The sequence below is a fragment of the Zerene cesonia genome, chromosome 1 (assembly GCF_012273895.1).
Source record: "Zerene cesonia ecotype Mississippi chromosome 1, Zerene_cesonia_1.1, whole genome shotgun sequence".
Lineage (NCBI taxonomy): Eukaryota > Metazoa > Arthropoda > Insecta > Lepidoptera > Pieridae > Zerene > Zerene cesonia.
This window is the reverse complement of record NC_052102.1, coordinates 3,539,954-3,565,922: the sequence shown is the minus strand read 5'-3', so window position 1 is coordinate 3,565,922 and position 25,969 is coordinate 3,539,954. Positions and strand designations below refer to the sequence as shown.

The 25,969-nt window shown below is 32.3% G+C and overlaps 1 protein-coding gene and 1 non-coding gene across 2 annotated transcripts in view; both read left to right on the top strand.

Moving 5' to 3' along the window:
* The window catches only part of LOC119832202 (whirlin), a 60,672-nt gene that overhangs the window by 15,965 nt on the left and 18,738 nt on the right, over window positions 1-25,969 (top strand). The window contains exons 5-16 of the mRNA XM_038355872.1: window positions 9-80; window positions 3,000-3,153; window positions 4,104-4,234; window positions 6,486-6,644; window positions 9,124-9,249; window positions 10,365-10,531; window positions 13,960-14,143; window positions 14,492-14,599; window positions 15,715-15,771; window positions 16,403-16,491; window positions 17,250-17,316; window positions 25,215-25,316. Of these exons, the coding sequence (XP_038211800.1) occupies window positions 9-80; window positions 3,000-3,153; window positions 4,104-4,234; window positions 6,486-6,644; window positions 9,124-9,249; window positions 10,365-10,531; window positions 13,960-14,143; window positions 14,492-14,599; window positions 15,715-15,771; window positions 16,403-16,491; window positions 17,250-17,316; window positions 25,215-25,316 (1,416 nt within the window). The remainder of the gene's footprint in view (window positions 1-8; window positions 81-2,999; window positions 3,154-4,103; window positions 4,235-6,485; window positions 6,645-9,123; window positions 9,250-10,364; window positions 10,532-13,959; window positions 14,144-14,491; window positions 14,600-15,714; window positions 15,772-16,402; window positions 16,492-17,249; window positions 17,317-25,214; window positions 25,317-25,969) is intronic.
* Window positions 17,993-18,064, top strand: Trnap-cgg. The gene has a single exon. It is a non-coding gene; the product is annotated as a tRNA-Pro (tRNA).

Sequence of the window (25,969 nt, the reverse complement as noted above, 5' to 3'; positions counted from 1 at the left end):
CGTTGCCCGCTCCGCTGCCGGCGCCTTTACCAACACGACGACATTCTCCAGCCAGCAGTCCCAGCAGTACTACACATCATGTAAGTTTATAAACTGAGCTATCTTTACAAAGAAATTTTATGCTTTACGAGAAAACGAGTCGCCAACACAGTATTCTGTCTTCTTCTTGTCTTATAAGAATTTGTATTATTGTTTTGCTGTGTATACATGATCATAAACTATTATTAGGTTTTACCGAATTTGGTGCTGAAAATGATTTGATTCGATTAACAAATAATAAACAAAGTTAAGTGTCCAATACATTTATGCGAATCAACGTACCAACCTGCTAATCGATGTTGATATTACTTATTGACACATTTGTAATTGGTTTTCTAAAAATAGTCTGATGTTATGAAACGTGGGCGTCCAGCGAGGCCTGTCAAATGCGTGAATTATTCCGAGCTGCTACGAGTCGATATTACTACTTTATTCATGGCCGCAGCGGTAAACGTTTAGAGAAACAAATGGACATGACCTGAGCGTCTGCCCCATTTATCTATTACCTGCTTGAAAATTCTAACAGACATATTAGTAACTCGCCTCCGTGTGATTAATTATTAAGGACGATGGACTCGCTGCATCTTTAATCGATGCATTAAAAATACATCGTCTCGAAACTTTTAAGTAACAAAAGCGTTCACAACACTTTTAGTTGAAATTGTACTTGACAATTGACTTTATGTACATGTACAATAAATTTGCTACTGTATATTGACATGTGAATTACATCCTGTATACAGTATGGTACCAACTTAAATATTTTTTTAATTATCAGAAGGTGTGTCCATATTATGACTTGACGCAGGTGAGGGCCACCGCTGACTGTAATAGTTTATGTCAGTCCACTCTAAATGCTGAAATGAGCCATGTCTCTTTCATATTTTCAGTAAAAAAGAAAATATTCTAAATGCCATTAATTGGTGTATTTCCAAATAAGTTACTGTTTAGAATATTTTTGTAATAAATCTGTAATTTATTTTGTATTGCTACGAACTGCACAAAAACTTTCTTGATAATAAATAAAACCTGTCGTTTAATAGGTTTGATTTTTTGTTGTATACGTATGTAGGTGATCGTAGTAGGTCTTCGTAGTGATCGATATTCATACAAAAGTGAGGTAAAAATGTATGCCGGGAAGCATTAAGCGGTGCGTTATGTGTACAGTTATTGAGCGGTTTAGTGAACTGAAGTCCTACATTTTGTCTTCAAATTGGATTCCAACGAGAGTTATGAGGTAATTTACACAAGTCTTATGAAAATCTAGCTTATGTATAGTATAGTCATCTAAATTATTATATTATTTTATTACTTATGCTATTATATTTAAAACAGCAACGAGCGTATATTATTTTAAAAGAGCAACTACAGAGTTTCTTGCCGCCTCTTCTCTGTAGAAATTTCCTTCCGAACCGGTGGTAAATGTTATAACTGCATAATATGACGATTCAAAAATGAATAAATGTTTGAGTTTAAATGATAATTTACTTGCTTTTCGTATTCTTTTCTATTTATTTTACTATAAATAAACTATTTTTATTACTACTACTACTAGTTATTATTAAATCACATAAATGTCATAAGAATATTTAATCTATTATTTAAACTTAATGGTTTAATTATGGTAACGGTTTAAGTTCTTTGTTCGTCAGTACGTTTTTTATATTTTTTTTATTTATATCTATCATATTAGAACGAAAAACCAACGATTTATTTGTATTATAACGTAATTTCTTAATAAGCAAGATCAGTTTATGTTTAGTATTAGAAAACAAAATTAGTGAGAAATTTTGAAAGAATAGAAAAAGTTTATCACGAGGCGGGATTATTATGATAAATGAGAAATTTATAAAGCATTTCAATGCTATAAAACTAAAAATTAAATTTAACAAAATTAGTGTCTTCCGATTTATAGAAAGATTCAACGAAAGTTTTTAAAAATATCCTAATAAATCACAAAAATTTTCTGTATGATGATCTGATGAGATGTATAATACGATAATTCTTCATGGTCGATAATCAAACCTATATTTTCCTGATAGCAAAAGCACTAAAACAATTTTCTCTCTAAGAAATAAGGATTTCGAAGCGTCAGAAAAATAACAATCTATTTTGGTATTTTCTCGTAGCAGATATTGAAAAGATTTGTAAATGTAATGCAATGTGCTCGAAATAAAAGGAATGTAGGCATTACTTATTGGAACATAACAAATAAATAGAACATTCCTTATAATTTATAATAACAAATATATATCACTCTTTAAAAATATAAGATATAATTTAAAAGCCAGATCGTGCCTCAATTGCCATATTATTTTATTATTAAGAATTCCATACTGTTATTGTTAAACTACTTACTAAAAATATTTTAAATATTAACTATTCCATATTTTTAACTCTATATGCTTACTAGCTGCGCCCCGGGGTTTCACCCGCGTAATTACGTATGCCGAATATCGGGATAAAAAGGTGCCTATATGTTATTCCAGTTGTCCAGCTGTCTACGTACCAAATTTCATTGCAATCGGTTCAGTAGTTTTTGCGTGAAAGAGTAACAAACACACACACACACACACATCCTTACAAATTTTCGCATTTATAATATTAGTAGCTTTCATGTGACTATATTGCATTTCTTATACAAAAAGATAAATAAAAAATAATAAAACAAGAATAAGATATAGCTTAATGTTCTAACGTTTCCCAAGAAATTGTTACGTGTGTGTATATTTAATCTTCTGAAAAATATAAAAATAAACTAAAATAATCAATTATGGGGTGGAATTTGAAAGTTTGCCGTACCGTGGTAACACCTGAATTCACGGACACCCATGATCGCACCTCAGTAATAGAACTTCTCATATACTTTCAGTGTTATGTGCCTTAGGGGCACCGTATAAAATATACCTATTAGTTAAGTTTTTCACTCGTACTATACTGTTCTCTTTATATTCTACTAGGCGATATACCGAGGGGTGGAGCGGGAAAGGCCGTATTCCTCGGGCGGAGCGCCGGCGCCGCCGACGGAGCCGGCCACCCGCACCGTCACCATGAGCAGGGACCCCGCTGATTCGCACGGCTTCGGGATATGCGTGAAAGGAGGTAAAGAAGCAGGTATGTTTTATTTCTAGGAGTAAAGTCAAGAAACGGCGACGCAAACAGATACTTCAATTTGAATGGAGGGGCTAGTAAATATTCAATCATAAGGTTATATCATAATTCTGTTAACCCATATGCATATACATGGATACGTATATATATGGAAAATATTAATGTTAATTAAGAAAGAAATTAGGTGTTAAAATCTAGCTTAAAGAAAAACATGATCACTTTTACTGCAGAATTTCATTATCTCTTGAGCATTTTAACATAAAAATGTCGTTCCTTATAATCATATCTATATTTAAAGGTAGTTAGGATATCAGTATCATATTCAATGGGTTATAGTATGATATATGGGAAAAGTTCACGTTAACTGTTGTAAATACACAGATAGAGCTCCGTTTATTGATTCGAATATAAATAGAACACGGTGCGGTCAAACAAAGCGATCCAATCAGTGATCAAAGGCTTTTCACGAAACGCTAATCTCATTCGATCCATGGATTTTATTAAGTTATTTATATGGAATCAACGTGTCAGCTTGTTACAATAAACTGTAAATATAATTGTATCGCTTTTGGTACATTAAAAAATGTACTCTTGTTTCTTTAACATAATTGTGATAAGAGTTCTTTATAAATACGAATTTAATTCTTTAATACAGCATAAATTCAGTCATACCTGTAAATTTATATGCTCATTTTGATATCAAACGTAAATGTTAGAATAATGATCACAGGATCGTCTCATTTGAAGTCCGAATAAATAGTCTTAAAAAGAAATATTATGATTTGAAAGTTCTTTTTTCCACCCGCTAACTGTACGGTACACAATACAAAAAAAATAATTGCAATTTTAAGTTAAGCGGCCTACTTCGAGCGAACGCACCACGCAAAAAATATCTATTCTTTATCAAGATACATTGAAGACAAACTTTACAAAATATAAATTTATATTCGTAGGTGTCGGAGTATATATATCACGAGTTGAAGAAGGTTCAGTGGCAGAGCGCGCAGGGCTGCGCCCCGGAGACTCTATACTGCAAGTCAATGGCACTCCCTTCTCCGGAATATCACACGAGGATGCACTTAAGGTAGCATATACTATGAATATAAATAAAGCACATTTTAAGGAGTCGAGTTCGCTTCGGTACTATTGGGCTTGCACCACTTTTGGCAAATGTACCACAGTCACACCTCAGCACCTCAATGCATTTAGTATAAGTCCATTCATTTTTTGTCTTTCGTCAATTCTTTCCTTATTCCTTATAAGCGAGCAAAACATTTGCAGAGTCCAAAGTTATATAAGTATATAAATATTGCAACTTTAAATTATTAATATTTCCACAGGCCCTTAAGCAAAATGCACTGATCAAATTTATATGTTAACTGTAGCAAAAATATTGCAAAATAAGTTTTTTTATATATCAATGGTAGTATTTTTTGATAACATAAGTTTACAGTCTAGTATATTATCGAATAAATATATTTTTATGCCGTTTTGTAAAATAAATACATTGTATATTTAGTTGACATTTGACCTTTTCGTGGCACGCTTCTGTTACCATTTTGCAAGAGACCAAAATAATTTATCCAAGTAGCTTTATCTCTCAATCGATTTTATGTCTCTCTTTTCTAAATGTGGCATGGGTATCTCAAAAATATGTTTTCACAAGGTAGGTAGATATATATTTTTAAATGTAAAATATTCGCGTAAAATTAAACAAAGGAAAATGATAACTGATTATATCGTTTTACCTACATTAAACATACTAATAATTTGCATAAAAATATATATTAAAAGACATTTTCATTATTATGAATGTATAAATATGATGCTACGTTACAATACGAAATGAATTAAAAGCTAGTTAAACCGTGTATACAATGCTGGTTGATGTTCTATTAAATATCACGAAAATCACAATGTTGCCAACTAAATTTCCTCTATTGCTGCTATTTGTGGCAATGAAAATGTGCAGCGAAATTAAACAATGTCAGCTGTGTTGCCAGTCAGTGAATGTAATTATTTCGTGACCGAGCTTAGTTAATGCCTAATAGGCACTAGGCACCGCCCTTCTCTAATTTTATAGTAACCTAATGTAGATAGGTAGTGTTTTAAGTACTTTCTATTCTCTAATTGCTTATAATCATTAATAAAACGAATATTTAGACAAAATTCGTCTTAATAAAGGGAAATTTTAATAAACAGAGTGTGTTCACACGAATATTTATAATTTGCTTCAGTGTATTTTGCATAAATTTAAAATATACAAGTGTATTTAAGGAATATTTTGAAATATCAGAAGTAAATTTTAGTGAGAATATTTTCTTTATTTGTAACCAATAGCTACGGCGCGTAGGCCTCGGCGCTACGACAAAGTTTTGATTACATCGTCTATTTTTTTTTATTATCTTCTTGTCAAACTAAATTCCTTGGAAGGAAAACTTGAATGGGATTATGTGCAAAAATAACTCATTATGTATTTCATAAGAGTTAAGTTAACTATATTTAATTAGTATTACAATTATTACTTATTATAATAAGTAATAATTAAAGTATTACTTATTATCCAATTTTAGACGATGTTTTATTTTTAGCCACATCCTGTTTTTGCGTGATAATGGAACATATAATACGCAGCATGCTTTCGCATTTCTAATATTCGTAGGGATTCTCTACCCTCGTATAATATGCGAGATGTAAGTTGTGCGTGGTAGCCAATCGGGTAGTAAATTTTATTACATCGAGCGCCGAGCCGGCTAACGAATGTCGTACGAACGTACTGTCTCAACTATTCCTAGACTTTATGTTGCTATAAAATTTTGCCTTTACGACATTTACGTCAGTTTCAGATAAAACCATATATCAATTATTCATTAACATTTATGATACGATTAATTTATCAAAATTAAGCAGTTATTTATAACTGCATTTAAGCTAAGCATAATAATTTCATATCAATGTAGTAATTCTTATATACCTATACAATACACGATTTTGCTCAATAAAATTGATATTTGATGATATACTAGATGAGAAAGTTTTAAAGAATATAAAAAAATTTATCACGAGGCGGGATTTGAACCTGTCTTTTTGCTAAACCGTAGCAATAAACTCGGCCACCCATGATCCTGCCTCAGTAATCAAATTTGTTCTACTGTTTCGGTTTCGGAAGGGACACTTCACGACCAATTTCTCATTTATGAAGCGTTTCAATGCTATAAAACTAAAAATTAGAGACAGATGGACTATATTCAAAAATTATACTAAGATAAAAACTTGATTCACCGCTATATGCGTATTTGCTAGATATGTCTTACATTAAAGAATTTTCTTCGTAGATGTTGAAATCATGTCGTCAACTGACGATGGTGGTAAGGACAGCTGGTGCGTTGGTGGGTCGCGCGTCGTGCTCCTGGATGGACCGGTACGGGCGGCCAGCGTCGCCGCCGCCGCTGCGCCCACCGCGCTCTGCTAGCAAGGACCGATCGATACGAAGGGTGATGTATTATTCATTTTATCGTGTGTGTCCGACTATTCGGTGTACTCTTTATAGATGAGCATTCCTCACTCTGATTGTCACTACATAGTATAAAATAGAGCAGCTTCACGTTGTCTGCATGCTTAATATAAAATAAATAAAAATAATAATAAAAAGTATTTATTGTCACAAAAAGGATACATACATATAAATAAGTAACTTAAAAATAAATGAGTTATATAATACAAAATTTAAGTAGCTTAGATCGTAAGTCTGTGCAATGAATTTTATTGCGGGCTTTTTTTAATAGATACTATTGAATTTTGTTTCAATATTAAGGTTCATATGTATATTTCAATCGTAATATAGTATATGTGTACAGTATATATTATATTATAGCATTAGCATTGCACTCGTGGGGATACAAGGCGGCCCGGGTTGCAGGTTGAAATTTAAACTAACTAGGTGGAAATGGCGAATCATGAAGTATAATTACACAAATACCATGGCAAAAATTCTCATCTTTATCTAATGTACAAATAAACTAATCGACAGTAAGTTGTTGTGTTAAATCACAGATATTATATAATTCTGTACGGTTAGATGTATAACATTTTGACAGTGGGGAGACGCTATTTACAACAGATGGAATGTATATGTATGTGTAACATACACAACTATCTTCTTATAATAAGCTGCAATATAATGAAAAAAAAAATTGAGACTGATCAGTAGCAATTTAAAATAAATGCTAGCATCAAAACAATGACGCAGTTAATATTGCAATCGGGAATCAGAAATTTACAGTGGTAGGTCGATTGTCGGCTAAAAGAAACCTCTTAATGCCTTGTAAACCGGCAACTAGGTCACAACTCACAACACCCTCGGGATTTTCGATTATACTTTTTACAGAATATGTGGTAAACTTTTAGTGCGATTTAAAGAATCTAAGTATTTTATTTCAGACAACGTCGACTTGTCTTTGCTGGTTTCAATGTCATGTAAATGCGTAATTTGGGTATTAATTTATCTAAATATGAGGAAATGAAATTACCCGCGCGGAGATATGATAAAGACCGATATTAGTTAGAGTTACTCACACTGTTTCACTTTTATTATAATGAAGATTTTAATAAACCCCAAGTATGAATAAATGTGTGTAAGTAAATTTGCAAAGGAGAAGCTAATATATATGTATAATGAGGAAGGATATACCATAATTTCGTGTTATACTTATATCTGTTAAGGTGTCTATAAAAACAAATGAGACTAGATTGAAATTTTAATATCGGTCAAGTATTATGATTACCATTTAAAAGAAACGATCTGCGATTCAAATTGATCCAACCAATGGAGCCTGAATATAGTATCTGCATTAATCCTTTTAAAAATGTTTAATTTGCATAAGTGTGAAGAAGAAAAATTATGCCTGAAATAAGTTTTTTTTGTGACCTCGTCTTTGCATAAAAATCGAATAAATCGACATTTGACATTTAAATCTTTAATGATCACTCAAAGTCAAAATCATCAGCTATTTTTAATCATCTTGAGATTATAACATAAATGCAATCGGATCCATTGTGTGTGAAATATTTACTATATAAATCAATTTTGTATCAAGGAGATAAAACAAAAAGAATAAGCACCTTTATTACATTTACATATGACAATTTCCTCATAACTTCATTTGGCTTCACGTAATGCATTGACGTAATCTTCTCTGATCCAACGCCATAATGCTAGTAATACAATGTCAGGTGCAAGTAATCCATAAACGAGCGCGTAATACTAGTATGCAATTAAAGTTATAGCGCTATGACATATCTCGTTATCTCAGGCATTTGTGTTATTAGCCCCGTATCTTTGGCTATAGTATGATTTATGTTAAGCCTGATTCCAATATATGGGCACAAGTGTACTAGCTCTGTGGCATTGATTGAACAAATGTATAATACGTAATGTCAATTGAAGAACATTATCTCTTTGCTAATAACCGAATAAATAAAATTAATATTTCCGTAACTAGATTGGGAATGTACCATCTATTTTTTATCGCTCATAAATTACTTTTACATGCAATCAGCAATACTCAGTTCGGCGTCAAAGCGCCCGAGTAAAGCTCTCTCTTTTGCCAATTTACTCGATCACTGGGAATAAAAAAGATTTATTTGAATGCAAATTCTATTCTTTTAGATTTATTGATAGTACAAGAACCCGCTGGTCGATTTTGCAGGTATATGTTTTGCTGATAAAGTTAATTTAAAGTCATTGTATGCAATGGGTAAGCGATAAGTTTAGTTTCATTTTGCTGGTAAATTGAAAGTTGCTAAATTCTTAGTGACAAAGACGATGAATTTTTATGGATATAAAATTATAAAAAAAACACATTACATATTAACAGAATTTAAAGTGTTAAGCTCACTCAAAGGATAATGGAAATTATTTTTTCACTTTAGTTCATATTTTCAAAAAATTTTAACGGAATATTTTGGTTACAGGTGGATCTATGTATCGAACCGGGACAGTCGTTGGGGCTAATGATAAGAGGCGGGTTGGAGTACAATCTTGGAATTTACATCACGGGAGTAGATAAAGACTCCGTTGCAGATAGAGCGGGACTAATGGTTAGTAAAGATAATCATATAAACAATTTTCTTCTTTTTTCTTTGAGTTTTCTTAGAGAACTTTAATTTCCTAGGGATTTAAAAAATGAAAATTTATGTAAGATTATCTTTAAACGTTACATAATGAATTTAATAGTAAATTCATCCATGAGTAAATTATGTTTTTTTTTTATTTATTCTACTATCCCTACATCATATAATGTTATAACTAAGGCTCATTAACTATGAAACGACAAAGATAATAACAATTTTTAACAAATTTTTAGAACATCTGCATTTTCAGTTTCCATCCTCTCATGAATAATCACTCTTTATCAGTCGTGTTCATGAATTTTAATGTGTGTGTTGGCGTTACATAAGCATGTATTTTAAGCATTGCCCTCTCCATTTATAATTAATGAGATTAAGGCATGATTCATCTGTTTCGGAGTTTCGTAATTTAAAAATGTATTTTTTCAATATTATGCATTGATTTCTTTTGCACGTTATTTGAATTTTTTGTTTACATTTATGATTATTCCAAGAAAGTAGTTTGTGCGATTTTGGGAAATTTTCAACAATAGCTATATATAGGCATAAGCTACGATTCATATTTTTTCTAAGTGACATAGACTATACTTTATTCCGGTTAATCCGAGCAAAGGGAAGGGTAAGCGGCTACGCTAATAAGGGAGACCTATAACAATAATTATATAGAGCACTTTTATTATAAAATGTTATTAAAACATCAGTTTTAATAAAAAATATGTGAACGTAACCTTATAGGAAGAGAGAGGTCGCCGATAAACAGGAAGCAATTTATATCGTAGCAAACAAAATTGTGTCATAAATTCAACGTAAACCCGCTATAAAGCCAGATATTGGCCGGTATGAAATCAATTTTAGGCCCTAATATTTCCTACCTTTCCCGACCTCAATGTCGTATTTTATGTTTGTATTTTTTTATATAAGGTAATCTCCATTTTGTTTTTTTTTTCGCTTTATTTAATTAAATTTCAGGTAATCTTACTTAAGTAGCATATATTTTCTTTTATAAATATTGTTATAAATTATAAAATATGTCCATTTTATACCTTAAAATAGGCATTTATATGAATACCTTTATTTTGCACCAGGTTGGTGATCAGATATTAGAAGTCAACGGCCAGTCCTTCGTAGATGTGACACACGATGAAGCAGTCGCACAACTAAAGTACCACAAAAGAATGTCTTTGCTGGTGAGAGACGTGGGCAAGGTCCCTCATGCCTGTACAGCATATGGGGAACGAGAAGCGGCCCCCAGGTAATATATAACATTTTAATATATATACTTTTTGTTGTATGTGTATCTACTTATATTCAACTAATATTATGAACGTGAAATTTAGGAAGAATTTTAAAGTTTTATTACTCTTTCACCTCTGTTGGGATCTGTATAAAATTTGGTGCAGAGATAGATTTTAGTCTGGATTAATACACAGGTAACATGCTACATGTTAGCCACATAATAAGCGAGTGAAGTTGCAGGTTCCAGCTAGTATATTTTGAGTGAAGCGTCACTTTACGGGTCGATGATCATCTCTTTTCTAATCAATTTACTTGACGGATATGTAGGTGATTAGTCTTCTGTGTCCTGCCAGAAAAAGATTTTATTGGTTGGTTCCATCGGAAATCGAACCCATTGGTTGTACGTTTACGCATAATTCGGTCCATAACTGAAACCTCAAGAACTATAAACTAAAATATGTACACAACACAAGTGCAATTCAAGTCCCTATTATATATATTTAGGTCACTGTAAAACAATATTCTACTTGCGTTAAATTTGCACTTGCATAATTAAAAGTTGTCTCGAAGAAAGTTACCGTAGGAAAAGTTCGTAGCTAGATAAGATCAACTTCAGTTTTGAAACACGATATAACAATTTTACGCAAGCTCGTTAACTCATCTAAGAATGTTGTGTGTTGCTTAGACATTAGAAAAATCTGAAATGACTGTTTGATTTTAAAATTTCTTGTTTGGTTTCGGATTTCGAATAACGTATCAAAATATTAAATCGTAATTGACACTGAACATTATCGCCCATGTCAGAACACTCTGAGCTCAAGCTCTACTGGATTTCTGTCACTTTGCCTGAATGAAAACTGAATACACAAGCGTTTAGTATATGTTATCTGTGCATAGGTCAATGATTTTATCTCAAAACGTCACGGTAATTTTTAAGTGCTTGATATTTTTTAATTGAAAGTGTTAAGATTATGATAACTACAGCATTATACTTATATATACAATGGCATTGACATTATACATTTACATTATGGTAACCTTAGACAGACGGTTAAATAAAACTATGAATACAATTAAATAAAAATATAGATTTATAATGTAAACGTACGCTTAAATTTATAAATTATCTAACATACTGATTTAATAGTTGATCAATTGTACTCAGCCAAGCGAATACAGTATGTAGTTAAGTTTGTGATCATGAAACGGTTTGTGATTCCGATCCTATATCATTTGTAGAATGAAGCATATTGACGTTTAAGCTATATACCTATAGATATTTCCGTGTCTTCAAAGCGATTTTCCTCCTACGCTATGACGTATAAAAATTCCTCTACATATCCACTTTCATGCAAATAACATTTAGGCATTTGCATGAAATCTAAATACGTGTATTTTTATCATAATAATCAAAAGAAAACGTATCTACTAAGTATTATAATCCTATTATCCTACTAATATTATAAATGCAAAAGTTTGTAAGGATGTGTGTGTGTTTGTTGCTCTTTCACGCAAAAACTACTGAACCGATTGCAATGAAATTTATGTACCAAATTTACTTAGATTAGACAGGTAACTTTTTATCCCGATATTCCTTCAGGATACGGACTTACGCGGGTGAAACCGCGGGGCGCAGCTAGTATTGTAAATGCGAAAGTTTGTAAGGATGTGTGTGTATTTGTACTTTGTTACTGAAATAGTACAGTAATCTGCTAGTCAACCCCTGTCATTTGATAACTAAAAATGTTAGTTACGAAAATTAATATGTATCCAATTAAATTAAAATTTGAGTGCCTGTTTTCAATATTAAAATTTAAAACCAATTTTTACTAAATACAAATACAAACTGAAAAAATGTTTTTGATATTACATATATATATATATATATATATATATGGATCCAACATGGTATATCAAATATCAAAATATTTTTTTCTGTTTCTTTGTTCTGGCATCATATTTAGAACGACTGGACCAATTTTGGCTTGAATTTCACTGGCAGTTAGCGCATGTTAAAAGATTCCTTTCAACAAGTTATTCAACTTAGGCTTTACAAACAAACTCAAAATCGGTTCATCCGTTCGGAAGATACGATCCCAAAGTTATAAGTCCCTGTTATAATTGCGTCTGGAGTTAAAAATGTATAAAATTTGTTTAAATTTGCAACATTTAGTAGGTGCAGTGCTACTTAGATTTTATACAATAAACTTCAACCACAGATATAGCCACTTAAAAAAATTCCAAATGCAATTTTCAAGTTTTTGGGTCAAATATTATGCCAAGGATGATGCTGTTTAATTACTGTACAGTTTTTCAGTAACGTTGCAGTGTGCCACGTACACAGATCGAAGAAAAAGTGATTCATGATAGTTAATGACCTGCGCCAATCACTTTGTACACTCGCCCTAGCGCTATTTTTTAATTTGTTCGTTTTTTAAACCACTTTGCCGTTGGATATTCAATATTTCAATATTAAATATACACTGTATATATACCTATCCAATACCAAAATGTTAATGGTATAATTGAATTTATATAAGTTGGGTTTAAAGACCGAAAACGCTTATTAAGCCAAAAAATTGCTCGCAACGCGATATGCTTATTTAAAAAATACACGAAGCGAAGTTTATAGTATTGCTCTAATGAAAACGACTACTACTCGATGTGACAATCATACAAAGTCCTTATAGCGCTATTGTTTTCTTCAACATTACAACGCGTCGAGGTAAAATAGCTGTAGCCAGGACACAAATTTCGCTATGTGGTTTTTCTTTGATTATCACAAAGTGTTATGGGTGTTTCCATTAGAGCCATAACATGATTTTCACAGTGTGATTTTTTTCTGTAACCCCAAAACGTTGTGAGCTAGTTTTGGCACAACGAGCTTTATCATACATATTTTAACCAACCATGATAGGTTTTCAATCTAGTACGATATAAATAATAAATAAATAACGAATGTTTAAGAAATCGCCCAATTTACCCCATATTCAAGTCAAGTTTAGTTAATACTAGCTGCGCCCCGCGGTTTCACCCGCCTAAGTCCGTATCCCGTAGGAATATCAGGATAAAAAGTTGCCTATATGCTATTCTAGTTGTTCAGCTATCTACGTAATTTCATTGCAATCGGTTCAGTAGTTTTTGCGTGAAAGAGCAACAAACACACACACACACATCCTTACAAACTTTCGCATTTATAATATTAGTAGGATTAACACCTTAATTAGATGGCTTAATGTGTCCCTTAGGTACATAAAACTGAAACAAAAGATCAAATTCGATAAATGAGGCAGGATTACGGGTAACTGAGAGGCTAGGCATTGCTACGGTTTGGCAAAAAGACGCGGGTTCGAATCCCGCCTCGTAATCGAATTTTCTCTATTCTTTAAAAATTTCTGAGAAAGACAAATAGAATTCACAACTATCACTATCAATTGGGACTAGGATAAGCGGTTGGGGCCGGCGGAGAGGAGCGGCAGCGGTTGCTGTAGAACAAAAAGCCAAGTCTCTATTGCCACAGAGTGATTTGCCTGCACTTGCCTACTATATGGAGGAGTATGCGACGAGGAGGCTCACTCCGGATTCATTTCTAACGGTGCTCAGAGACCTGCTGGACACTCCACAAAAGGTGCAGTGCTATTAAAGATTATTTAATGAAATCGTTTTAGTTTCACGAAACCTTTTTAATCTGAATTAATTGAGCTTCACATCAAAAATATATCTTCAAATGCAAAGATCATGCTTTTATACAATTAGATAAGCAATTGAAAAAATATCGAGTATGTTTTTATTGCTCAAAGATTTCATAAATTTTCTGAAATTTATGTAACGAGACTGATGGGACTTTTATTCATTATTAATTTTGAAGGTATCAAAAAGCATTTAAGAAATTCTAATAATATCCTTAAAATGGATTTTATATCGACTGAAAAGGGCCTCATCCGTAATAAAATGAAATTTAATATTTTCCATGCAGTACTCCCTTCTGACGGAAATTCGGGAGTTTTTGTTACCCGAAGACCGGCCAAGGTTTGATGAATTGGTATACAGGAGGGACGAACCGCCACCCGACCACCATTTAAAGGTATACAAATATTCACCACTTAACAGACACCACCTTAAGGTATACAGAGATTATTAAAATACGTTGTCCTAGAGCGCTCAAAAATCACGTTTGTAATATTTTCAAACTTTCCATTCATATAATTCAATGTTACGAAAAGTGTAATCGTTTTTAATTATAAAGATATGTTAGTTATCCACACACCTATGTATCGTAGTGTATCCTTATTACAATATGCCTAAAGCCTTGTTTACATGCGTAAGTCTAAATACTTAAAATGTAGAGTAACTCATTTTGTAAGTCAACTGTGTTTAATTTATAACAATTTATTTATATTATATTGAAATGCTGAATGATATAAAGTTTGTTTCATTTCTTTTTACGAAAACTAGCTGTATCGAAGTTAGAAATATTGATATAAATTGGCATTACAGCTATCAAGCGGAGGTTTAACTTCTAGATTTGTCGAAGTTGTCTTAATAAAATTAATATAATGTCTCACGTCTGCCAGACTGAAGATTTAGTGTTCACTAGTTTTTGTGTTTGAATTGCGCTTAGGGTAGCTGAAGTGAAGTAGTATTATTACTTCGTAATTTCTCTGGCAAGAAACTTCAATTACAATTTTGCGCTCCGTTTGCGACGCACAACTAACTCTGTTACCGAGTCAGCCTGCAATATACAATGAAAATTGGCCGTGAAGATCGGCCGCCCCGTATAGTTAGTTAGTGACACGATGCAAATGAGACTTGCTTTAACAATATGAAAATATATAACTATAGAGTAGTGTTCCCCTCGTATTGTTCAAGTGGTTTGGAGAATTATAGTCAGAACTATAGTCAGTATAGAACAGTTTCCCAATTAGATTATGAATTTGCGATATAGATATTGTATGAGTCTTCATGAATAAGAATAGAAACATAGCTGAAAAGATAAGTATAAAGCACATGCAACGGTATTACATGATATTTAAATATATAACTAGGTTTCATGCAAGAGGTAAAATGCAATTAAGCACTTCTAACGCAGGCGAACTTTGCACTATTGCACACAAGGCACGAAAGCATTTAATAAAACAATAAGTAGTAGCATATCGGTTGAGCTTGTACATTTAGATGAGATTAATCTATTTTCCGTAGCGCGGCGGCGAGCGCCACATGCTGCCGTCCTCAACAATGCATGATCTACACGACCCGGTGAGTGCTTGTGTAAACACACCCTTATAGTATCTGTTATATTATGTTGCATGCGTATATTGATTGGTCACATTAAAATTTGACCAGAAATATTTTCCTATTTGTTACCTAGTTTGTTCTGCATACAGTTATAGTGGACGGTGTGATTGTGAAATACAAATATTTGTGGTCATTAAAACTTGTTACGTGATACCATGAAGCCAGATTGTATAATTCAAAAATGTATATTTCATTTGTACAAATGTAATAAATACTGAAAACGGCATATCGTATCACGTTTCATGTTATACTATAGATAGTTATAGCTTCCATGTAAGCAAGCCTTGACGTATATTTATTACGTTAGCTGTTTTATTATTTACAACACAATTTAGGACATTCTTTCCAAGAAACCATATATAATACTAATTTAAACTATTTAAATAAAATTGGCAATATGATAAACTAAATCCTCAAAAAAAAAAACAAATTAAAAGTGTTATGTATAATGATGAAAGGAATTAAGCATTTGTACGTGATCAGAAAATTGCACATACTTCGCATGACCAATAAAGCACTAAAAATCGTGTCGAAAATGCCCAATTGTTTTCAAATATGAAATGGTCAGGTGAGGTGTAGTATATTGTTGTAGGAGGTGCCGCCGGAGGTCCCTCTAGTGGTGGACCACCGCTCGCCCTCTGAGGACTCCGGCTTGGGTCTTCCGCCCCACGACACCTACAGGTACAGGCACGAAACTATTTAACATATCTCTCTTCTACTTATCTTAAATTAGCCTATGTGAACAGATGTCTATTAGGCAAAATTCACTAAATTTCCTGCATTCGTGTCGCTACTCTCTACTAAACGAAGCATAAATCCTTGCAACCTCCACGTCGATGGCTTTTAAGCCTCGTTTAAATTTAAAAGAGCTCTTCAAGTCGGTAAGGGCGAGTCCTCGTTTAGTATTCGCTTTCGTTCGCTCTTTTACTAAAAGTAAAAAACAAAATACATTTATTTATTTTTAATTCATGCAACATCTCACTGGCCGCAAATAGGTACTCACACTCGAAATGTTTTCGTATTGAATGATGGCTACCGATAGCTTTATAGGCACATAAACGATCGTATTTACTGTCACCGTCAGTTTTATATCGTTATTCTGCTCCGTGAGGGTTCTTTTGAGTTAAATGCCCGTAAACCTGTTTCATAATAGTCTCCTAAACGAAAAATGGCGTCCTCAGAACCAGCAATAGCTCTTTTATTGTTGCTGACTTCTAATAAAAATAACGTAGATACATGGATCATTGAATATTTAAAAGCACTAACAAAGTAAAATGCAGCAAAGCATAGATAATACCGCTCTTTTACCGCATGATCTCTGACGAATATCTTGTAGGTTTTGTTTACCTCTAAAAAAATCGTGTATGCAGTACATTTTGCTGCGTAGTGTTTGAGTGTTGAGATGGTCAAGCATTATGACGAGGTGTTGTATGGGGCAGGAGCGGGCGCGCCTGGCGGGCGACCGACGCGCCACCAATGGACGACGACCTGGAGCCCCCACATGAGGTGATTTTGCCAGAATTACCTTCTACACTTCTTAACATTCTATTACACGATCACTTTTCTTTACACTCTTTTACTAGCAGTGTCCTTGATGTCACTCTCAAAAGGGCACTAGACATGATTTTTCTAAATCCTTTCCTCGCTAATGAATTGTCGGTTTGTTTCTCCTTCAAAATCTACAGATAAAATGGAGTGACATCGCGACACTGGCACTGAGTTTATATGATTCACTCTTCTTGCATGAAGTAATAACGGCTAGCTTTAGATCTTCACAATTTCACAATAATGGCCGTTATTTCCTGAAAATTGATATCTAAAATTGGTGGGGTAAATCTGGCAAAATTCATTGTTCATTATCGATACTACGATCTGCGATTAATCAGAGTTATAACGTATCGGTAATAGCGGCCACTCACTTCTTCTAAGGCTATAATGATATAAATTTGTTATATATCCTAGCAGTAGATACCTTCTAAATTTCTTCCACTAAGGCTCGAAATGCTGCAAAATATAAAATATAATATCGTTTCGCTAAATCGATATAAATATGCTTTAACTCGGAAATAATATTCATGGTTTATAGCTATAGTAAGCGTGGTAATTGATCTATTTTTTAAAATATAACGTATTATTGTAATCAATGTGTAATAGGTGTGACTTTTTCAATAAGTTTTCTATCGGCTCGTTGGTCTAGGGGTATGATTCTCGCTTCGGGTGCGAGAGGTCCCGGGTTCAAATCCCGGACGAGCCCTACGTATGTTCTTTTTACAAAATTGAATGGAAAAAAAATCCATTTTTTTTAAGAAAATTGTCAACAAATGGGTATTAAATTATTAAATTACAAATGTTAACATTATTTTATTTTATCTGAAGGTTATATTTTCTATCTTCCTGTTTTATTTCAAAGAAAAAAAAGAATTATTAGGTTCAAATAGTATGAATTTAAACGATTACATTTATATACAACATCTTTTTATGTGCATAATTAATTCCGTTATCTTTTAAATACTTGTAACTAACTTAACTATACCAAGTTCGTAATCTGAAAAAATTATTTGATTTTATTTTTCGTTTAAAATGGTTATTTTAAGCTTTCTTATCCTTTAAAACTTATGGTACAGAAATAATCGTTAGCCAATTTTTATAACACCACAATAATATCTAAATTAACAAATTAAAATTAACTCAATTGCGGTTCAGGTATTAAGTATGGTAGTTGAGTATAACTTCTTTAGTGATTTGCATAATATAAAATAATTCGTTATTGCTGTTGAATATTTAAGTTAATAAAGTTAGATTGAGGTTTACTTTTCAAGGAGGACGCATTTTTTTGCCATCTCTAAAAAAAGGTTTCACAATAATCTCATAAACTAGCAATTCTACAGAAAAACTAACTGCACATATTTGTATCTTAAAAAACTTGCTGTTAAATTTAATTTTTAGTTTTAAGTAATTCTTTCAAAATTTCTCATCAACTTGCTGTTAAGGTCTATTAACCCTCCCTCTAAACACAAAAAAAAATAATTAAATTGAGGCCACTGAAACACACACCAAAGCCTCAAAATTTATTTCTATGGACTACTAAATTACAGATTTAGCATGAATGTCAATTCGTTATTATGCTGTATAATTCTTCATTATAGTTATTCTGTCACAATTTTGTTATAAGTGTGGAGCACAGATGTTTCTACGGTATCTCTCACGTCTAGCAGGATTAAAGTCTAGTTTTGAATTGATACGTAGTGGCCTAGTAGGTATCCTGTTAGGTACGATGGAAATATCATTTTTACATATACATTCTGGAGTACTTTTCACAATCTGTAAAGCTACCCAACGTAAGAATACCAGCTTATAATAGTGTCAGCTTATTAACTAAATTTATTGTTTAAAATAAATTACTATAATAACAATAACTCATATAAAAAAATATGTCTAAGAAGATGTTTAAGGCAAAAAAGAATATAAATTCCACTCCCATTACATAATTTTATATTTTTTTTTCTTTCAATCGCATGTTAAAATCGTATTTTATTATTATGTTGCTAGGCCTTATAATTTGTTGTTTTTGGAGTACTTAAACCTAGATCGTTTGAGGTAGTAAATTTTTCGTTTACAACGTTTTATACACGAGTATGTAGATATATTTCCAACTTTATTGCAATTTTTTATTATCAAACCTGAAGGATTTCTTCATTTTTTTTTTCATTAAGGGGAAAGTCATATAATACCAGACACATTATAAGGATATGAGGAATAAGAAACACTGACAACATTTCAACTTGGGTGTTGTCGTCTCTGTTAGTACCTAGTTATTAAAAATGCGCTACAGCAATACTAGTGTTTGTCAGCATGTTTGAATTGTTATTTCCTCTGCGTCCCCACCTGAGTTACCCCGGGAATAAATCATCCCTATCTGTCCATTATCTTAGGCGTGAAGAAGAAGCGGAATGGGAAAGCCATTAGTAGTTTGGTACTAGTAGGAATTTCATAATAATGATGATAGTCTTAATTTACGTCAAAAACCTACCTTTTAATGTTAGTTATAGTATTTTTTGTTCTAAATTTGCATGAAGAATTATTGCACACAGCGAACTGTAGGAATTTTGGGATATGTATATATATTATATATAGTCTATATTTATAATAAAACATTTCCCAGACCATTTCTGTACGTGAAACATGTGAGTGTGGGAGTCGATCACCTTACTGGGTTCAGTTTATAGCCTATTTTTTTATACATAAAACAATATTTAGGAAGGACCTTCCATACACACATTTATATTGGGTTAAATTGCACTAGTAATATTTAATTTATTGTCCTATCATTTCGTTAATAACATGAATGAAATCCACAATTTCCGCTTGGCAAGGTTAGTTTTTAGTTTGTATAGAACTTTATATTGTTACCATTAATGTATGTGAAATTTTAAATGCAATTGTTAAAATAATTTTAAATTTACAATAGCCATAGCTACATATAAAGTTTTCTATACATGAGCCCTTGTTAATGTCAGTTACAGCGCCAAGGTATGTAAAATAAAAAATCTCGGTTAAGACGTCATAAAGATTTTTTTCCACTTGCCGGGTCCGCTTGTTGACATTTCTTACAGGAACAGCTCCTTTTAATTTACAAGAACCCTTTTAAAAAACAACATAAAAACCACCGAGCCTCAGACAAAGGACTTGGCGGTACACTTGTAAAGTGTTTTCATGAATTTATACATTTTCATATGCTATGTAAACAACGAAGAAATATTGTTTAGTTGAAATGAAACTTTTTTAATTATTTTGGGCTAATAAGAAAGTTGGATACGAATTAAAATTATGTGTAACAAGCAGTCGTGAAAATATTTAAGGTAGGTACTATCACTACGTAACATGAATGTGAATATATATAAACGTAATCTGGTATTTGTAATTACTGCCGCAATCCAATAAATTAAAAGACTTCCCTTAAAGTAAACCTTTTAACGAAATTAAGTCTATGCTTTTCACATAATTTTTCTGCGGTGGTGACGTCAGAGAGCTATAGAGGTAGAGTTGCGTCGTGGAAATAAGCCACCTTGGTATGTCATAAAGATAAGTAGACCAATTCCCTTTTTAAGGTTTTTACAAACGACACGGTCCACTTATCATACGCCTTTCAACTGAAAGCTTTGAAGATCAGAGCATCTCAAGGGTTATATTTTATCCATACTACGATTATGTTTTTCTCCCATTTACGTGTTTTGAATCCTTTTATTTCATGTAATGTAAACGTTTATTAAAGTTAAATTTATTTTAGCTCATATCTATAATACAATAGGTTTGAAAGCTTGACTCAACGGTATAGTCTTCAATTTAGCGCTACACGTAGATAGGTTGAACTCGTTAATGGTAAACCAACACGGAAAGTGTTTGAAGCATATTGTTTCCACAATAACTGAAAATGAAAATATCACGTGCGCGGGAAATTGGGTGCATTAGGGGTGTTCAACGTTTGTTGTCGACTTCAGTGCTCGGTACGCCGGCTGGTCGAGCAGACGGCATGTCGCGCCGCCGCCGACGCGTCGCGTTTCGCGACTACATGCCCATGGACTTGAAGGCCATGGCTAAGGTATTGCCCACTTCGTAAACACTTAAGAGATTGAAATTGACTCATCCATCTTATACTCATGATTGTTTGTGTGCGGTCAAATTATTTTTATTTTTAGTGGATGATAGCAGAACTGTTACGAACGTCGATTTATTATGTACTCGATGTCGAGATAGATTAAGATGGATACTGTCATGTTTGATGACGTATTACCCATATATAATAGCTATATTTTATGCGATTCTAATAAACAAGTTATTCATATTATTACTTCCCTGCACCAAATAAAAATTATTATGTACATACGGTAAGGACGTTTTGGCCTTTTCTTATTTTTGTTTGATTTTGGCTTCCATAATTAAACATAAGATTGTTTTTTTATATCACTTAATAGTTGCTAATTATACAACACCATAATAAACGAGAATCCTAATCAATAACACATGCCTCATTCCAAACGGTGCCAAACTAGAATGCAACCTCAGGCGTTATTTGTGGTAGCCTCTACAAAATCCGTAGCATATTAATTAGTTAAAAACTATAAATATATTTTATAATAAAATATTTATTTATATGATGAATATCAAATAAATATAAAGGATATGTTCATTTTAAATAAAGAAATGCATTTTCAAATGTCATTGAAGATGCTTCTTGTTTTTACTTCCATTTTTATTTATTACCGCAAAAAGTTTCCAGCGTGTACTCCAATATGCAACGCCTGCATAGGGTAGAGAGCAAAGTTTATGCGATACAAGTTTTACAAATAAACCCTCATTATAAAATTAAAAGTCGTTTTATGCTAGAACGAATAGAAATAATTACGCTTGAATCATTATTATTATACAATTGTATGGGTATTTTTATTTTTTCTTATTTAAATGAATACCTTATGCAATAATTAAAAAAAAACTACCTCGTATTGATGGATACTTCGATACTTTTGAATTTACACTTGAATAATATATAATGTTTAGACAATGTTTTTAAATAAGAATTATGATCGATCGATATTTAATAATAATCGTGCTAAAGAACTCAAAACACAAAAACCAATAGGAAGCAAAAGAATTTCATGAAGTTTACATAATTTGAGCATTTTACAACATTTAAATCGAACTACATATTCGAACGAACAAACGAAAATTGAACTGTATAGACGAAAATATACAAAAAAATACAAGTAAATATTTAAATGTGTTAGAAATAAACGTGACCTTAGGTCCATAGAAGTCTACTATTTATAAAACATGAGCAAAATGATGAAAAAAACGAAGGCAATCGGAAATTAAAAGAATTCTTGAATTTCCTTCATGAAAGAAGACACCATTTGAATTGTGATTCGAATTTGAAATCCAGTCATTTTCAAAAAGAGTTCATTGAAGTAGAAATATAAAAACTACCCATGAATAGGGTCGAGGGTCTCTTTATACCCTTTCGTGACGTTATTTGCGGAATGTTTCTATTTTTTACAGAAAGTAGGTTGTATTGCGCATAAAATATTTAATTTTTATCTTGAAACAAGAGAGATTATACTATTAATTTAATTGCTTTCTTAAATGAAAGGTTTCAAATGGTCTATTAATATTTTAACCTTGAAAGTTAAATTATGAAAGCGTATCATATACTTTTTAGGTAGGAAGGTACTCCACTATATACATTAAATAATATATAATTATCCCAGTTTACCTTATACCTTTATCTTCCTGCTTTATTATACAATGTAAAAAAATACATTATTTCTAGACATGTCTTATCTTTTTGCGGACTGACTTTAGAGTTAAGTATAGGCAACGTTCAGCTTTTATGAAATAATGATACTTATACCAGAACGCGTCGGCAAATCTTACTTGGATCGCTGCCAATAACTTACTCGATGTTAAGAATATATCATAAGGTTCAGTATTTACCGTGTTTCCAGAATAAAATTAAACTAATGTTTAAACGTATAAGAAAATAAACTCGAGAGAAACAGGTGGCCTGTAAACTAAAGTAACCAATGGTTCTACCTATTAAATTTAGTTTTTATTACTTGTATATATCAAAGATAGATATCTAGTTCAGATATCTCTGGTATCTATAATTCCAAATTTATAAGTTATACGCAAGATTCGCAGTTCGAAAGAATATATTATTTTAAAGGGTTTTATTTTAGCTTATTTATTGATATGAAATACTACGTATATATTCGTTATAAAGTTTATAATCGATGTAACAAGAAATATAGTATTTAAAAAAAATGTAGAGGAAGAAATAGCACAGAATAATAAGTACAAGGAAATAGGTAAATATTTGCAGTTTAAAATTTTATTTGTAATTAGCGGTTACAATTATACATTCGTGATCCAGTACCTATACCTACATCATTATAATATAGTACTTACATTCAATTTAAAATAAAGTTATAAATACATGGGTATTTATTTTTCGTTATGTCTAAACGATAACACCAAGTAATTTATTAATTTGATCACGCAAACTTCGCAACGTATAGGTCATAAGTACACAATAGTTTTATATCTTTGTATAGAGCAAAAACTATTGTAAAGCAAAAAAAAACATCGAATTCACCAAACGATTGAATTTGTTTTAACAATATCCACAGTAAAGCTATTGAAAATAATATGTAACTGAAGTGATCTCACGATAGATACAGTCAAGTAGATTTGCCTTTACCGAGACAGGCAATACAGTCAATTATCTAGATGAGATTGTTATTTTAATAAGCATCCATAAAATATATCTGTCGAAGGGAAATATAACAGATATCATAAAAGCCCTTTACCCACTGATACCACGACATCACGGAAATGGAATATTCTTGCTTATTAAGTCTTTTTACTAAAAAAAAATAGTAATAATATGACAATATGCTATTTTTTTATGAAAAACATTCCTAAGGTCAGTCGCGATATCTCTGATATTCTCATTTCCCTACGACATATCTACGCCTACGAACTAAGTAGTGTGATAAGGACTTTCCTGTCCTGTGGATAAATAGATAACTGATGAAAATAAAGATTAATTAGACCGATTTGATTTCTGAGCTGAACTGATTAACTATTGTGCTATCGCGACCCAGAGTTATTATAAAGACGGCTTTATCTTTAGAAAAATAATATTGTTTTCAGGAGTCATACTTTAGATGAACTTAATTACATTAAATAAGGCGAAATGCGGTCAAAAAAAGCTAAATCATTGATACTATAATACTATACTAGTATACCTACCTACATAAAGTATGAAAAAATGAACTTGTGGAAAACTATATCAGTATATTATAGTAAAAAGCAAATTCAACATTTCTACGAAAACTAAGAATATGGGACGAACTACAGTAGAACATGTATTATTGAGAAGTTGAAGTCTTTTATTTTAATTTTGCGGGTTTTGTAATAAACATTTTCATTGAGGTCATCCAGTCAGACATAGTTATTTATATGTAAAATAAACAATTACAAATTGCTCACATAATTTTATGGATAATTGTTTCGAAATATATGCATTGTGAGAATATATCTGGACCGCAGACATGCAAAAATAGAATGAAAATCAATTGCCATGCGACTTGGTCAGCCCTCAGCTAGCAGTCTGATTGCGATCACTCTCTGAAACACACCCCTTATCGTTAATCTATCGTCTCGACACGTTCTCACCGAATCTTAAGGACTTGCATCAAGGTTGCGTTGTGTGACGTGATATGTTTCCTTGCTTTTTTATGTTTCCTGCTTGCTATGTGCTTTGCATGAACTGTCGTATTTAATATCTTTTGACTCCACGTCTTAATGTTTGTTTCATCGGTCTTGAAAATGATTTGTGTCTTCAGGAGTACGAGGAAGAGGGTCGACGTTCGAGGCGCCATTCATCACCATGTAATTCAAGAGAAGGGAGCACCACTGCGCTACACACGCAGCATTACGACGACACTGTAAGTACCCCTTTATAGTGATCGTTTACAGTGGCGCCTACCGGCCTTGTTATTGGGATAAACTTAGGATAAACAGATGTCTTTCAATTTCCGTTCAATAACTTTATGTACACTTGTCTGGTAATATGAACTCATTTTTTTTTTAAATATACCTACAAACTGTAGATTATACAAATAAAATAGGTCAAAATAAAACAATTCATACGAAAACAATACATTTAAAAGTAGAAAATACTGAAACAAGTTTATATCTTCCCAGTTTGCAATGGAATAAGCTGCCAAGCGCCACGGTGGCTGATGAACTTGTCATATAATTGTGAACGATGAATCACGTCCGATAGCGATCTATTTACGTCTCGCGATGTTCACTTAAGCCATAATACATTACCTAGGAACTTGTCATGTATGCGATGTTTTCTCAGAAGAGCGTGACGTCACGTCTTCTAAATCTTCATAAGGAAAGTGTGATGCGGAATCGGATTGAGCTCGGTAGCACACTCATTTCCCTTTTTGCCTAACTGAATATTTTGGCGTGCAGCCAGCGTTCTATCATGGCTGTTCTCATTTTCGTTGTTAATGAAAAAATTTATGAATTTAGCACAGTTATTACTTAACTAACTGCCTAGTGTTTAAAGTTAGTTGTCTATTACTGT